Below are 17,669 nucleotides of genomic sequence, written 5' to 3' on the forward strand. Positions count from 1 at the left end.
TGCTCTGTCTCTGTCTGTCCCAAAACTAAATAAACGTTGAAAAAAAAAAAAAATTAAAAATAAATAAATAAATAAATAAATAAATAAATAAATAAATAAATAAATAAATAAATAAAAAACGTTAAAAAGAACAAGCAGACGAGCAGAGTCTGGTCTGAGGCCTGCATTTAACGCAGGAAGCTGCTGCATTTGACCCCGGGGGCTGTCCTCACGGTAGCCTGGCTCTGCTGGAAGGACTCAGAATTAGTGAGGAATTAGTGACGGGTGCTTCGGAGAAAGCTTGCCGTCGGAGTCCACCCTTGCAGTGAATGCTAATGGGAATGATTTGTGAGGCAGAGAGCAGTTGAAGGATTTACTCAAGGCACCTCAGTTCTTTCTCTCAACCTCCTATAAATCCTGCGCTTCTCGCTTGCATGGTGGATGATCGTCACGTGGGGCATTGCACTTGCCTCTCCTTGAATTGGGCCGTCCTCAAGATTGCTTCCTAAGCCCAGCTGGTTGAAGAAGAAAACTGATTTCAGATTGTGCTGATGTGCAAACTGCTTTAATCAATGACTTAAAGTGACTGCTCGTGGCAAACAACAGAAGCTCTTAACCAATTAAGATGTTTAGGGAAGGATGTTAGGCTTTTGTTAAAATAGTCACTAATCAGCTGAAATGTGTTAAGAGGAGCCTAGAAACAGCTTGGAGTCCCACTTAAACGCAATAAAAGTGTTTTGGCCCTCCCCTTTCAAATTGCAAGCCCGAGGCAAAAAATATGCTGATGCAGAAAGAAGTGGCAAGTATAATTTGATACAGTTAGTCCTGTCTGTTATGCACGTCTACATAAAACTTTTAAAAATGGCGTGCTTGTTGTTTTTTAGGCTAGAGAAGGGGGGGAATTTGGTTCAGATGTGGAGCACAGTTTCAGTGGGGCTTGAGAATATCATCAGCATAGGTGCCTTTGGACAAAGGAGAAAAGTGAACTTCTTTTTTTTTTTTTTTTTTTTGCAGTCTCTTATGACATGACGGAGAAAAATCTTTAGTTAATAGTTCTGATTAAAGGCCCGTTTGTAGCCTGAACTGTGCCTCCCCAAATTTATATGCTAAAGCCCTAACCTTTAACGTGCTGGGATTTGGGTACAGGGCCTTTGGGAGGCCACTAGTTTCAGATGAAGTCATGAGGGTGGAGCCCTCATCATGGGATTGGTGCCCTTAGAAGAAGAGACACCAGTTTGTGCTTTTTCTTCTCTCTTCTCTTCCTGTCTTTTCTCTCTGCCATCTGAGAGTACAGTGAGAAGGTGAATGTCTGCAAGCCAGGAAGAGAGCCCTCACCAGAAGCTGACCATGTTAGCATCAGCCCCAAGAACCGTGAGAAAATAAATTTCTGATGTTAAAGCCGCCTAGCCCTTGGTATTTTGTTATGGCAGCCTGCACTGACTAATACAGGCCCATTTTCATTTCCTTTGTCAGATAAAACTGCTGAAATCTGGTACTTCATCTCTTTGTGTCTTTCGGAGGTAATGAGAAGTGCTGAAACACTCAGGATAGCCCCTGTGGGCCATTAGAGTCAGGAGCCCTTTCTCACAGGAGAACCATCTTTTTGATAGCTCCCTTGCGTTTGGAATCTAGCAGTGTTTCCTTGGGGGCACTGAGGATAAAATCTGCTCTCTGAGCTTTAGCAGTTACTCTATTGTGGAAACTTAGTGTCAGCATCCCCTCTGTCTGTGGTAGATCTCCACAGATCTCCTAGCTAAATTGTACTTACTTTTGGTCGCTATTTTAATAGTGTATTGAAGTGTAATTTCTTACCATAAGATGTACTAATTCTGAGTGCAACTCAGTGATCTTTTTGTAAATTTCGAGTTGTATGATCATCACCACAAACCAGTTAGAAAGTTTTCCCTCCTCCCAGAAAGGTCCCCCTGACTATTTGTAGTCAATTCTTTTCTCCTACCACCACCCCAAGTAACCACGTTCTGTTTCTAAAGATTTACCTTTTCTGGAAATTTCACATAAATAGAATCACTCAATATGCAGTCTTTTGCATGTGGCTTCTTTTAGTTAGCATAACAGGGTGTTTTTTTTGTCTTTTTTTTTTTTATGTTTATTTTTGAGAGAGAGTGAGAGTGAGCACGTACAAGTGGGAGAGGGGCAGAGAGAGAGGGAGACACGGAATCCAAAGCAGGTTCTAGGCTCTGAGCTGTCAGTACAGAGCCGGAGGTGGGGCTCAAACCCACAAGCCATGAGATCATGACCTGAGCCCAAGTCGGACACTTAACCAGCTGAGCCACCCAGGCACCCCAGCATAACGTTTTTGAAGTTTTTCATGTAGTAGCATATATCAGCAATTGATTTCTTATTGCTGAATAATATTCCATTTTATGGATATGCCACGTTTATCCATTCATCAATGGATGGATATATTCGGATAGTTTCCAGTTTTTACCTATTATAAATAACGCGATGAACACTTGTATACAAGTCTTTGTATTTTTTCAGGGTGCCTGGGTGGCTCAGTCGGTTAAGCGTCCCACTGTTGATCTTGGCTCAGGTCATGATCTCACGGTTGGTGAGGTTGAACCCCATGTCGGGCTCTGGTGTGGAGCCTGCTTGGGAGTCTCATCTCTCTCTGCCCTACCCCCACTTGCACATGTGCACTTTCTCTCTCAAAATAAATAAGTAAACTTTAAAAGAAAAACAAGTCTTTGTGTTTTTCATTTTTCTTGAGCAAGAGTAGAATTGCTGGGAAGTTTGTATTTAACTTTTTAGAAATAGCCAAACTCCTTTCAGAGCAGCTTACCATTGAACCCTTCGCCAACAGTGAAGGAGGGTTCCACGTTCTCCACATCTTTGGTGACACTTGTGTTGTCTTTTCAGTTATCGCTATTCTAGTGGCAATGTGTTGATATCTCTGTGGTTTCAGTTTGCAGTTCCCACACTAATGATGCTGTCCTTTTTTCAAGTGGGCATTGGCCGTTCATATATCTCATTTTCTTTGGTGAAATGTCTATCAAATCTCTTCCCATTTTTTAATTCAGTTAGCTTATCAAGATGTAAAGAATTCTGTATATGTTTATCAGAGAGTGATTTGCACAGTCTGGTTTGTCTTTTTAATGGTGTTGTTCGAAGTGTAAAATTTTTAATTTCGATTTTCTAATATATCATTTTTTTTTCTTTTAGGAACTGTCCTTTCGCAGTCTTACATAAGAAATCTTTGCCTAGCCAAGTCACAAAATTTTTCTTCTGAAAGCTTTAGGTCTATAATCTATTTTGAGTTGATTTTTGTAAATGGTTATGAGGTGAGTATCTAGATTGATTGTTTTTCATAGGGTAACCAATTATCCCAGCACCATTTATTTGGAAGACTATTCTTTCCCCATCCAGGTGCCTTGGCACGTTGTTGAAAAGCAACTGACCATACATGTGAGAGTTTATTTCTATACTCCTCAATTCTTGTCTGTCCTTCATCGATACATTGTTACCCTTATAGTAAGTTTTGAAATACTATGTCTTTTTTTTTTTTTATTAATTTTTTTTTTTTTTCAACGTTTATTTATTTTTGGGACAGAGAGAGACAGAGCATGAACGGGGGAGGGGCAGAGAGAGAGGGAGACACAGAATCGGAAACAGGCTCCAGGCTCTGAGCCATCAGCCCAGAGCCCGACGCGGGGCTCGAACTCACGGACCGTGAGATCGTGACCTGGCTGAAGTCGGACGCTTAACCGACTGCGCCACCCAGGCGCCCCTACTATGTCTTTTAATTTTGTTTTTTTGTAAAATAGTTTTGACTAATCTAGATCCTTTGCATTTCCATATAAATTTTAGAATCAGCTTTTCAATTTTCTGGAAAAAGCCTGCTGGGATGTTGACAGGGATTGCATTGAGTATATAGAATAATTAAGGGAGGATTTCCATCTTAACAATATTGATTTTTTTTAAATCCATGAACATAGGATATTTTTCCATTTATTTAGGTCTTACTTTCTCTCCATAGTGTTTTATAGTTTTTAGTGTTCAAGTCCTGTACTTCTTTTGTTAAATTTTTACAAGTATTTAATTCTTGTCAACGCTAATGTGAATGGATTTTTTTTTTTTTTTAGTTATTTTTTGGCTTGTTTGTTGCCAGTATAAAGAGATAATGATTTTGTTTATTGATCTTATATCCTGCAACCTTATTAAATTTCTAATAGTTGTTTTTATATACTCTGGATTTTCTGCATGCAGGATGATGTTGTCTGCAAATACAGGCAGTTTTATTTCCTCTTTTCTGATTTGTAGGCCTTAAGTTTCTTTTTCTTGATTTTACTGGCTAGAACATGCAATACAATGTTAAAATAGAATGATGCAAGTGAATATCCTTGTTCTTAAAGTCAAGAGGAAAGCTTTAAGTCTTCTTAGTATGATGTTCTGATTTTTCTGATTCATTTTATCAACTTGAAGAAAGAAGTCTTTCTCATTCCTAGTTGGTTGAGAGTTTTTATGATGAATGGATGTTGACTTTTGACAGATGCATTTTCTATATAGAAATGATTCTATGGGTTTGATTCTTTACTTAATATGCTATATTAATATTAGTTGATTTTCAGTGTTTTTTAAATAATTTTTTTAATGTTTATTTATTTTTAAGAGAGAGAGAGAGAGAGACAGTGCAAGTGAGGGAGGGACAGAAAGAGAGAGGGAGACACAGAATCCAAAACAGGCTTCAGGCTCAGCTTCCGAGCTGTCTGCACAGAGCCTGATGTGGGGCTCGAACCCACGAACTGTAAGATCATGACCTGAGCCAAAGTCAGATGTGTAACTAACTGAGCCACCCAGGTGCCCCATTGATTTTCCGTTGTTAAACCAGGCTCGCCTGCAGGGATAAATTCCAATCAATCATGGTATATAATTCTTTTGTATGTTTCTGAAGTCATTTCACCGATACTTTGTTAGGATTTTTATTTATATGCCCATAAGGGATACTTTTCTATAGTTTTCCTTTCTTGTGATGTTTTTGGCTTTGATATCAGGGAAGTACAGGCCTGATAGAATGAGTTGAGAAGAATTCTTTCTTCCCTGTCAAGATTAGTACTTATTTCTTTTTTAAGTATTTGATAGAATTTGCCAGTGAAACCTCCTAGGCCAGGGTTCTTTGTGGGAAGCTTTCTAACACTGCATTATTTTACATATTATAGGCTCAATCAGATTTTCCATTTCTGCTTGAGTTTGATGTAGTAATTTGTGTCCTTATAAGAATTTGTCAATTTCATCTAAATTGTTTAATTTATTGGTCTAACGTTATTCATCTTATTTTTCTCTTAAGTTCTGTGGGTTGATAGTGATGTCTGCTCCTTAATTCTTGATTTTGGTATCTTGTATCTTCTCTTTTTCTTGGTCAGTCTAAGAAAAGATTTATGAGTTTCACTTATCTTTTATAGAAGACCCTAACTTGTGCTTTTATTGATTTTTTTCCATTATTTTTTTTTATTTCATTGATTTTTTTTTTTTTTTTTTTTTTTTTTTTGCTCTTTCATGGTCTTTATTATTACCTTCCTTTTGCTCACTTTGGATTTAATTTGGTCTCCTTTTTCTGGTTTCTTAAAAGCTTAGAATTTTTATTTGAAAGCTCATTCCTTCTCTAACATAGGTATTGAAAGCTGTGCATTTCCTTCAGCAGGTTGTTTAGCTGCACACCTTAAATTGTGATGTATTGTTTTTATTTTCATTCAGTTCACATGCTTTCTAATTTCTTTTGTGATTACCTCTTAGACCCTTGGATTATTTAGAAGAGTGTCTAATTTGCAGACATTGGAGACTCCCAGATTTCTTCTGTTGTTGATCTTTATCTTAATTCCATTGTAGAACATATTTTGAATGGTTTCAACCCCTTTAAATTTATTGAGACTTGTTTCGTGGCTTACACTGTAGTCTGTTCTGACACGTGTTCCGCATGCCCTTTAATGTACATTCTGTTGTTAGGTCAAGGGTTCTGTAAATGTCAGGTAGGTCAGTTTGGATGATAGTTTGTTCAAATCTATATCCCTGTTGATTTTCTGTCTAGTTGTTCTCCATGATGTTCTGAGTATTGGAAGTTATTTCCCTTGAGATTTTGTGGACTAGTGAGACCTTTATAATTTTTGCCTCACCTAGCTAAACAAAAATCTGGAGACCCAAGCGAATCTCTGCAGAGTACCAGTGAAGAAAACTTGTCAATTCAAGTAATACTATTTTAAATAAAAGTCTTTAGGTATTGGAGTTTTTTTAAAAAATAAGCTTAGATACAGGTACCACAAGATTATGTTTGTGTTTCATAACCCTCTGCTTCATGAAAGGAATTCATTTACTTTACTAATGACCGACTTACTCAGTACAGGAAGAATTGTGTAGATTGAAGAACTTGTTAGAACACAGGGACGATTAGTTCTAAGTAATGAAAGCCAATTTACATTTTAGTGACAAGAGGTACTATAGTATATAAGTATATATGATATGTAAGTATTAGGTCAGCATTTATAGATTTGGAAGGTTTATAGGTTCATTATTTCCTCCTGTCATTTGTTTCTTTTTGGTGCCATTTTCTCAAACATGGATTTATTTTGTTTGATTCTTTATTCGTTTCATACATTGAGAATAAAATATATGGAATAACTGAGGTTGGATTATCTCCTCATTATCTCCATTTTTAATAACTTGTAGATGGACTATAATGAAGTCAACAAGACTTATACATTGAAATTTTAAATGTATGGGATGATAGGGAGGGTTGAATATACACACCAAAGGTAAGATTTGCCTGCAGCGTGGGGGCTTAGGTGGCTCAGTCAGCTGAGCTGAGTGTCTGACTCTTGATTTTGGCTCAGATTATGATCCCAGGGTCATGGGATTGAGCCCCACGTTGGGTGCCACACTGAGCATAGAGCCTGCTTGAGATTCCCTCTCTTTCTCCCTCTGCCCCTCTTCCCTGCTTGTGTGCGCGCTCTCTCTCTCTCTCAAATAAAATAAAAAATAAAATAAAAATTAAAAAGAAGAATTGCCTCCAGCAAATCTGGTTAGTCTTTCCTGAGTACAGTAGGTAAAATTAAATAATTTGAAGGCCCTTTATTATACAACCTTCTAAGTACATGAATATAAACAGAAAGAAGAAGATGCTGTAAAAAATAAAAAAGAAAGAGATTGTGAAATAGTATTCTGAGTTTCACTATCAGCAAATGCCAATCTATGAAAAATGTCTATGCATTTAGGACCCACTAGAAACAGGACCCATTGTTTATTGCTCCCTAGATGTCTCCTCATTAAAAAATAAGTACATGCTCAATTGGAAAAAATTAAATCGTAATGTAGTAGTACATAAAGTTAAGAAAGTCTCCTCCTTCATCTTCCCCCCTCTCTTCCAATCTCTCTCCAAACCCACGTCTGTGTTACTTTGTCACTCTCTCCTCAAAGGAGTAACCCTGCTAATCCCTGTTAATGTTGTAGTCAAGATGGTTAATATTTTAGGGTATGGTAAATTGGGGTTATAGTCATAGATAGTACATTTTGGAGAACACCCCCCCCCCCCCCGCCCATTCCTAGTGAGATCAAGCAGCATGATTTAAGAGGAGAAAAAAAGAGCTCACAGCAAAATGGGATGGTGTTAAGTCATAGTAAGTGACAACAACAGAGATGCCTGCATGCATACGGTCAGGGCAGTGTGGGAAATGGTCTCTTCTCCACCCGCACCTGCATGCATCTCTTAGCCTGTTGCTCTTTGTGTATTTCCCCTCTCCGTAGAGCTTTATTTTAGTCATTTTTGTCTCTAAAAGTGAAGGGTGGTGATAAAAAAAGTTCTAGACTGGGGCGCCTGGGTGGCGCAGTCGGTTAAGCGTCCGACTTCAGCCAGGTCACGATCTCGCGGTCCGTGAGTTCGAGCCCCGCGTCAGGCTCTGAGCTGATGGCTCAGAGCCTGGAGCCTGTTTCCAATTCTGTGTCTCCCTCTCTCTCTGCCCTTCCCCCGTTCATGCTGTGTCTCTCTCTGTCCCAAAAATAAATAAACGTTGAAAAAAAAAAAATTAAAAAAAAAAAAAAAAGTTCTAGACTGTCCATTCCTCTTAGTGATAACTGGTTCTAAAAATGCGGTGTGTGGGTTTAAATTGAAGGAATGCAAGAAGGGGCACCTGGGTTTGCTCTGCGCTGACAGTGTGGAGCTTGCTTGGGATTCTCTGTCTCCCTCTCTGTCTGCCCCTCCCAATCTGTCTCTCAAAAATAAGTAAATAAACATTAAAAAAAAATTAAATAAAAAAAGGAACGCAAGAAGACATCTTTATTCTTTAGAGGATTTAGAGGAGTAAACCAGTGAGGCTGAGGCCATTTGTTCATCCATGTAGCAAATGGCCGGTGGCCTACTGTGCACTAATCATTGTGGCGTAACACAGACTGGAAACAAATACACGTCAAGTGGTGATAAGCACTTGTGTTACTTTCCAAGGGCTCTGTGACAAAGCACCGCATACTGGCTGGCTTAAAACTACAGAAGTTTATTTTCTCATAATTCTGGAGGCTGGATATCCAAAGTGGAGGTGCCAGGAAGGGAAGGTTGGTTCCATCTGAGGGCTCTGAGGGGAATCTGTTCCATGCCCCTCTCCTACCTCATGGGGACAGCTGGCAGTCCTTCATGGTCCTGGGCTTGTAGATGGGCCACTCCGGTCTCTGCCTCCTCCTCTTCACAGGGAGCTCTCTCACTATGTGTGTCCACATTTGCCTCTTCTTATAAGGGCATCGGTCATACTGGATTAGGACCCATCCTTATGACCTCATTCTAATTTGATTACATCTACAAGGACCCTGTTTCCAAATAAGGTCCTATTCTGAGCTTTCAGAAAGGACATGGATTTTCAGAGAATGGTATTCAACTCATGACAGCACTATAGAAAAAAATCAAAATGGAATCGTGGAATGGTGAGTGCTGCGGTGAGATGGGCTTGTGACTTTATGTAGAAAACAAGGACGGGTCACTTTTGGGGTGTCATTTGAACAGAGAATTGAGAAAGGTGAGGACAGAGCCTGCTAGGTATCTCTCCGGAGAACTTGGTAGACCAAAGCAGCAGTATTTTCCCCGGGAGTAGGAGCCTGTTTGGCTTCCTCTAGGAGCACCAGGGAGGCCAGCGTGGCTGGAAGAAATAGGAGATGAGATCAGGGGGGTGGCTGGGGTACATGTCACATAGGGCCTCCTAGACCTTTTGTGTTTACTCTGAGTGAGGTAGGAAACCACTGAGGAGTTCTAGGTAGAGGTGGATCTGATTGACTTGTCTTAAAAGTGCCCGGGCCATGCTGAGACCGGCAAGGTGGAGGTAGGCAGGGGAGGTGGAAGGTTGCCGTAGTGCTGCGAGTGAGAAGGAGTAAGAACTTCAATTCCTGTTAGGCTCTAAAAGTAGAATTGGTGGGTTTTACTGACCGTTTAAGTATAGGATGTGAGAGAAGGAAGCAAGTCGAGGATGACTCCCAGGCTTTTGGCCTGAGCACCTGGAAGGAATTGCAGTTTACTGAGAGGGGAAATACATGCTACGTTGCTTATGCAGGTGTGGAGTGTGGACTTCGGAAAAGAGGCCTGGGTTGTAAACCTGAATCTGCAGAAGTCACTAGAGATGTTCTCTGGAGTCATGAGACTGGATGAGTTCCCTGAGTGGGGGAGGGGTGTGGCACAGGTGGAAGGGGTCACTTTGATGCGCAAATAGTTCATCCAAGGCAATAGGACACAAGGCACGGTGTGGGTACAGATGCAGGTGGGTGACCGATTTGAGGAAGAATTCATAGCTAGTTTGGCGTAACCTGAGCCAGAAAAGGCCGGACAGGAGAGAGCCCAAAGCAAGGCATCTCAGGTGATGCAGCGACCTGTGGGTGCTAATAGGACTTCCCCAGAAATAAGGCTTTTCTGATGCTGTTATTTTGCCTCTTGAGTTTACTGTTGATGAGCATTTCTGACCACTTGGTACCCATTTCTAATTCTCTTCTAATTTCTAATCATTTTCTGGATCTGTCTCTCCTTTCCATCCTAACTACCACTGTCATAATTCAGGCTTTCATTACTTCACCATTGGACAGTTATAGCATCCTATATTAATTTATTTTTAAGTAATCTCTACATCCGACGTGGAGTTCAAACTTAAACCCTGAGATCAAGAGTCACGCGCTCCACTGACTGAGCCAGCCAGGCACCCCCAGATTTAGCTTCTTATGAAAGCACAAGATTTGATTAAGTGTCAGCCCTTTTTAATCATTCCTCATGTCGTTAAAAGTAGTCCCCCATCTCAAGGCTGCCCACAACCTGGTTCCACTCTGCCATCCCAGACCAGTCTTCTGTAGGTCCCCTCTGCGAACTCTGTTCTCAAACCAAACAGTATTCCTGTTAATATGCTTGTGATACTGGTTTTCCTGCCTCTGTATATTTGCTCATGATACCCCTTCCACAAAGAATGTCCATTCTTTTTTGTCACCCCCAAATCCCACTCTTAAGAGATGCTCCTGATTTAAGAGCCAATATATCCTGGGATACCTGCGCCCAGGAGTAGTTTTATTACAGTATGACACATCATCAAAGGTGCCTCTGTTAGTCTACTGTCAGTGGAACAGATAACCTCCCTCTGTTTTTATGTTCTCTAAGTGCTGCTGACTAAGTAATATTTTTGTTTCCGTTGTTGACTTTAATGAAGCAGTGCTTGGGAATAATAACAATTTTGAGTTTTTGAATTACAGCATAAGTAATTCTCAAAGTTCTTTGGACCGATTCATAAATCTTAGCCCCATCAAAGAAGTAGAGAAAAATAGTATCTGTGTATTTTCAGCTGTGGAACATTATACACCTTTCTTCACAAAATCAGAAAGAGAGGGGGGAAAAATGAAAAAAAAAAAAAAAAAAAAAAAAGGATCTAAGTGGCCCTTAAGAAAAGATAGCATATAAACACAGGGCATCATCATTTATCAGTTTTTAGGAGGATATATCACATGAAATACTGTTTTAAAATTTCTGGTCCTTGGTGTGTCCTTTTAAGAGTGACTCAAATTCTTGAGGCATCATAAAACGTCGTGGGCCATCCCCCTCCATTGTCCACAAAAGCACATTCAAGCAGACTGCCTGCTTCTCTCCTTTCTGAGGAGTCTGACTCACCACTCACTGTATCTCTTCAACTGATACATGAATTTCAGTTCCATTCAATTACCAACTTTTAATTGGATCCCATTGCCAGATTGGTCTCCTGTTCCAGAGTGTTTCCTCTTGGCTGCACTGTTACTATGGCTACTTGGTTCCTTCCACTTATTTCCTGCATTAGGGTCATGACATCCACTCTGGTATGAAGCTAGACAGATACTGTGAAATTGCTACGGCACCAAACACCGTCATCTTGCATTCTGCCTCCCTCCTACTGCCCATCTGGAATGGGATCAAGTCTACATGGTAAGGTTATCAGTTCTTCTGTATCCCTTTTATTTTAGTCAGCATCACCAAGTTTTAGAGTTCTAGAACTTTGGAAAGTTGTGGAGACCCTCTTTCTCTGCCTTCTCCACTTCCTAGCCCCACCCTAACACGCACTTCCAAGCATATGGCCTATATGTTTCATAAAGGAGCCAAAGACATCACTTCATGCAAAGGTCGATGCAAAGGTCTTCCATGAGCTTTTTTCCTATGTTAGCATCATGTCCCAGTTTTGGACTCTAAGTGCGCTCCATTCTGGAATTGGTGAAATGAGTTACGCTAAAAAGTGGACATTCTTTGGTGTTCAGCAGACTGCTGTATGCCCTGTAAACTTGTGAATATTAATTGACAATCTTCAGGTTTCGTGGGATATGTTCAGTGAGTCTTTAATGGTTAAGTTGAATGTTGTTAATAAAAAATAAAAAGACCATAGAATGCTATGGAACCCCTCCCTTTTGACCAGGAAACTTAAAAATTTTGCAGCTGACTTGGACATAGACCTGCTCTTACACCCAAGTTATTTAAGATGAGAAATATTATTCATCCAGAATGAAAAAGATGTGTCATAATGTTCTCTTACATAAAGGGAGCTTACCACCTGTGGGCTTGCTGGAACCACTTTTCTAGTTTCTCATTAGCTCACACCAACACCTTTTTTCTAGAGGGAACTAAGTAAGACCAAGAGACCTTCAGTGTTAGTCGTCCTGTGGCTATAAAGTGGGACTCAGAGTTAGCTCAAATAAAAACAAAAATAAAATGAGAGAGATCTCCTAGTCTGCAGGAATGGATTCTTGACAATACAGACTTTGCATTTACTCTGCTCCTTGTGCCTGGGGTTTTAATTTAACACATCAATGAAAAGCCAGCATTTAAAGGGGGGAGGGAACCCAGCAGGAATTACTTTTATTAGTGCAATTTGTAAGAAATTACTGCATTTAATGAGAAAATCGTTAAGCGTGAAAAAATGGGCTGTGACTGAACTTGCGGAGCTTAAATGGTGAGGTTTTAATTGAGTTTTTTAGTTATTGGTAAGAAAATAGTAATAATAAAAAAATCCGCCAAGGCTGTGTCTATGCTGTGGAGGTGGTCAGCATTTTATATACCTTCATTCAATTTCTTGTGCCACTGGTCATGCATAATACTGTGGCTGTCGTGGTCTCTGTGTCGGGTCCACCGACTGCTTCTGCTCTTAAAACGGAGGCAGGCAACTTCTTCTGCCTGCTCCGTGAGGAATGCTGGGGCCAACAGTCTGGTCGAACAGTTTCTAACATGGGGAAGGACAGGGAGGAGGCAAAGAGCAGTACAGAGCTGTGTCTACTCCACAGCCCAGCTGCTTAAAAATAAGACCTTTGAGAGGCGCCTGGGTGGCTCAGTCAGTTAAGCATCTGACTCTTCATTTCGGCTCAGGTTATGCTCTCATGGTTCGTGGGACTGAGCCCTGAGTCCAACTGGTGCTGTTCAGCACAGAGCCTGCTTGAGATTCTCTCTCTCTCTCTCTCTCTCTCTCTCTCTCTCTCTCTCTCTGCCCCTCCCACCCTCAAAAATAAGTGAACATTAAAAAAAAATAGACATTTGAAAGTCATTTTCAGGTTCATAAAGCTTATACTTTTTTCCTAGTTTTCAGTTTCTTTTGTTGCCACTCAGTGATTTCATTCTCCCCACCAAAAATACTTCATTAGAACACCGGGGTGGCTCAGTTGAGTGTCCAACTCTTGATTTCAGCTCCAGTCACGATCCTGGGATTGTGAGATCGACGATGGTCATGATCCCAACGTCGTGGGATCGAGCCCCGTGTTGGGCTCTATGCTGAGCAGGGAACCTGTTTGAGATTCTCTCCCTCTTTGTCTCTATACCTCTCTCTCTCTTTCTCTCTCAAAAAAAAAGAAAAAAAGAAAGACCACAAAACTAAAAACAGGAATGCCAGACCTAACATAAATATTCAGAGCAAATTCTGCCTGGGGTCTTAGATCCAATCTCTTTTAGAAATAAAGGCAGAGAGGACATTTAAGAAATAAATCAGCGTATCTTTTGTCATTTAGAGGAAAAATGTTTAGGATTCCTTTTTTTGTACTTTTCAGAAGTGCGTTTGACTTCTGTGAAAGGACAGAGACAAGGGAGGGTTTGTCACTACCTGTTCCTCTGGTTTGTCGTCACAGGCCACACAGCTGTGTGGAGCTTTTTGCTGTGTTTCACCGTGTTAAACCTGAAGTACAAGGAAATGTATGTAGCTCTAAAGATGTTTCAAGTAGAAGTGAAAATCTGTTTTTGTGTGTGTATGTATAATTTTTTGTAGAAATATGCTTTATATGTATATATATACATATATATATGTATATATACACACACACACACATATATATGTATGGATTGGGAAAAGCTTTAAATATACTTAGGAACTTTTTCAATAACTTTCAATTGAATTTCATTGTATCCTCTCTCACTAGAAAGAAGGAAAGAAAAAAAGCCTGTACGTTTTACCTTCCTTTATTATTTAAAGAATACTGTATTAATTTTGTGTCTCCAGGAAACATCCAGTGCATAATTGGGGCATCCTCCTCTATGGGTTCATAGTAACCCTGTGTCAGATGGCCCCTAGACCCACTCCTCATCCTTCCCCTGTGCGCACAAGATCTGGGAGTTGGGGGGACAGAGCCAGCCCCTCGCAGGTTGCCTTTCCCAGCTTCCATGTCCACTGACTTCCTACAAGGTTCAGCCAATAGGAGACCCTGGTGGGAAATTGGTGGGAAGCAAGGCGGGAGAGAGAAACCGGGGTATTTCTCCCTGTGTTGGGCAGCATGGCCAGTCCTTGGCTTCACCTCCCATAGGACAGGCTTCTAAGATTTACTTGTTACACCCCTGTCTTCTCTTTTCTTCCTGCCACCCAGCACTACCACGGGTGCTAAGGGCTCCTTGCTGTTACTGATTTCTGGGTTACAGCACCATTCGCAGCTGGCTTTACAGCTTCTGGTCACCTGTGTAACAGTTGCCGGCCTTAAATTTCCTTTGTGAAGTATCCAGTGATGTCTCTTCTTCTGGCTGGACCCTGACAGACACAATGACCAATTTGTATCCTATAGTAAAGAGACAAAAGGAAGCCTGTTGGTGGTCCGTTTCAGTTTCAGTTGCCTGTATTAAAACACAGACTCCTTTTCATATCAGGCAAATGTTTCTTGCAAGTTTCTGGCTTAAAATGGTGATTGTATTTATGTGTGGGTTTAATTGGCAACAGACTGGACTACTTGCTTGGAGTTTTATTTGCTGATAGATTCATTCTTTTATTCTCTTAATTACTGACCTGATCATATACGTACTTAAGTGCTTCATTTGTATTACTTTTTAAATTTTGTTTTATAAAGATGCCACTGTCATTGACTGTGTAAATCTGTTCTCAGCATTTAAAAATAAATTAACTGGGGCGCCTGGGTGGCGCAGTCGGTTAAGCGTCCGACTTCAGCCAGGTCACGATCTCGCGGTCCGTGAGTTCGAGCCCCGCGTCGGGCTCTGGGCTGATGGCTCAGAGCCTGGAGCCTGTTTCCGATTCTGTGTCTCCCTCTCTCTCTGCCCCTCCCCCGTTCATGCTCTGTCTCTCTCTGTCCCAAAAATAAATAAACGTTGAAAAAAATAAATAAATAAAAATAAATTAACTGCCGACTTCTGTAAAATGTGCACCCCTTCAATAAGTAAAATTCATATGAGGCATTGAGATAGTAAGGATTGAATTGAGAAACATCCTGAATGATGCCTGGGTTGAGCAAAATCATTTGAGATGGTTTTACAGTCCTTTATATATAATGTGTGACAGATGAGTGATCCTACTGCTTTTTTAGCTCTGTCCGGTGAAGGGGAAAAAATCCACAATAAATGACTTTCTTTCACTCTGTGGGAAACATCTTTATAGAGAATAGAGGTAGTAAGCAGATGTCAAGTCAGGGGCTGACAAGCACGTGGCCCTGGGTATTTGGGCCCATGTGACTGTACATTAAGAAGGGAGGTGATTCAATTTCGGGGATTTGGGGTCGTGTTGAATATTTTCTCTGGAGAAGGAGAACATACGTTTCAGATTTAAAAAAAAAAAAAAACAACAAAACTGGTTTTTTTTTCCCCATATGTAACACTTTTGTATCTGGATTGCATTTTTAATGTAACAGTGAAGTATTATTGAGACTAATTTTGTGGATCATCAGTCTGTACTTATGTAAGATGCTGGCTTAATATATAATGCCCATGTTTAAACCTCAGAATCTAGAACATTTTGATTTGAGTACTCCTTGAAATAAATGACGACCTTTGCCTAAGATGGATGGCCCTTTCAATGGCCATCCTTTATATTGGCTACTAATGAGTATTATTGAGCCTCTGACTAATTCTGGAAAGCATTTTGGTGAATTAAATTGGGGCTCTGATTTCCTGAGTATGAAGACTGACAGGCCATTCCATACCCTGTAATTGATGTAAAAGCAGAGAGGAGCACCCTAATGATCCACATTTTCCTTATGTGGTGCAGGGAGCACAGGAACTTCAAAATTGTCATCTAGCCAAAATAGAATTATTTTTGTCAGCCATTTCTGCATTCTATTAAAAATGGTAGGAAAATGTGAAGTGCCACCAAACTTTGGAAGGGGAGTGAATCTCTTGTCCAATGATGTCCCCATCCTGTTCTCATACTCAGTATGTTAAAGCATCATCCAGCGCAGCTATTTGCTGGTGTTAAATGGTTCATTATAGTCAGTGAACCACAAAATGGTCTGGATAGAAGGAAAGAATTCGTAATCATGGGCCAGATGCACAGGCCATGGAACTGATGATGCCTCGAAGGGCAAAATCTGATTCTTTGTATTCACTGGATTTATTGCAAGTTTGGGTATGTTTATCTCCTTGTGTTCCTGAAGTTCCTGGAGGAAAAGGCAGAACAGTCTAACATGTAAATAAGAAAACCCAATCCAAATAGGCCCACAAGTACATTAAGAACTTCATTCTTAAATAGAAACTAGGTATTGAGACTCCTACTTCCTTTTCTTTATATCCCTTCTTTCCTGTATCGTTACTGCAAATGGATTGTTGGCTTTTGCTTTTGCTTTATTTTAGTCTCTTGAATACTTTTTTCTATAAGATGGCAACTCTGTGTATGCGTGTTCCATCTTATGTCAAGATAAAATGGGTCAAGAAGCTGTGTTTTTTGCAAAGCAGTTCAGTCCATATTTAGTTGATACATGGACTCCCGGGTTTAAGGACTCCCTAAGCTTCAGTACCTAATCCCTTGTGCTTTATATACTCTTTTTCTTGCAGTCTTTATAGAATAAGTTTGGACATGGCAGACAGCTCTCCTCTTTAATCTCTTAGCATCTGTGACACCGTACCCTCCTGGTTTTCACTGTCTCCCTCACCACTCCTTAGCCTCCTCTGTCAGCTCCCTTTCCTCTCTCCGAGCTCTAAATGTTGCAGCTCCTTAAAGGCTTGGTCTTGAACTCTTCTCCCCTACACTTGTTACAGACTCAAGCACTGTCCTGCCTCAGGACCCTCACATGTACTTTTGTCTTGGACCACCTACCCTCCAACCTTCCCCTAGCTGATTCTTCCTCCTTTTTCTTCCCCTCTTCCTGTCTGGACTCCATGTGTTGGACCATTTCCTTCTCTTCAGACATACCCTATGCTTTCCCACCTCTCTTCGTACTTGGGCTCATTCTGTTTTCTGCTGTATCATGGCCAAATTCTGCTTTTCATTGCCCACCAAAAAAGCCATCTCACTTCATGAAAGTTTCTTTTAATTAGTCACCAAATATTTTTAAAAATTCACATCAGCTGATATATTTCCATACCAGTCATAGTCCTCTTCACATTTACCTCCTATTATTTTTATATATGTGTTGTGTCCCCATTAGACTGTAGAGTCCTCAAAGGCAAGGACTTTATCTTCAATTTGATTGTGTCTTCCACAGAACACACTCTAGAGTGTTACCTGTAACACTTATACAGTAAATATATATTAGGTTAAATTAATGAAAATAATTCCTACATCAGGCAGAGAAACATTTACATCATAGCTCGCTAAGGCCCCTGTTCCTCATTTCAGAAGAAATGAGAGACATTGAGTCTCTGAGGATTGCTACCTCTGGCCTGTGAAGGCTCTTATTTGTGCCTAGATACGTAACTCTGAGTGAACTTTATGTCATTTTTATCAGAGCAAGCAGACTGCTGTAAATGGTATAGGGACTATCAAACACTTCTGTTACTTTGCCTTTCCAGGCTGAAAAAGGAGATAACT

At 40.4% G+C, this 17,669-nt stretch overlaps 1 protein-coding gene across 4 annotated transcripts in view; it reads left to right on the plus strand.

Moving 5' to 3' along the window:
* XRCC5 (X-ray repair cross complementing 5) overlaps nt 1–17,669 on the plus strand; it is a 133,151-nt gene that overhangs the window by 57,468 nt on the left and 58,014 nt on the right. The window contains exon 17 of one of the 4 annotated variants that reach the window (XM_045481164.1): nt 11,265–11,347. The exons of the other annotated variants lie outside the window; for them this stretch is intronic. Within the exon in view, the coding sequence (XP_045337120.1) occupies nt 11,265–11,272 (8 nt within the window). The 3' untranslated portion in view covers nt 11,273–11,347. Of the gene's footprint in view, nt 1–11,264; nt 11,348–17,669 lie in introns of those variants that run through there. 4 annotated transcript variants of the gene reach the window in all.

This window comes from Leopardus geoffroyi, chromosome C1 (genome assembly GCF_018350155.1).
Source record: "Leopardus geoffroyi isolate Oge1 chromosome C1, O.geoffroyi_Oge1_pat1.0, whole genome shotgun sequence".
Taxonomy (NCBI): Eukaryota; Metazoa; Chordata; class Mammalia; order Carnivora; family Felidae; genus Leopardus; species Leopardus geoffroyi.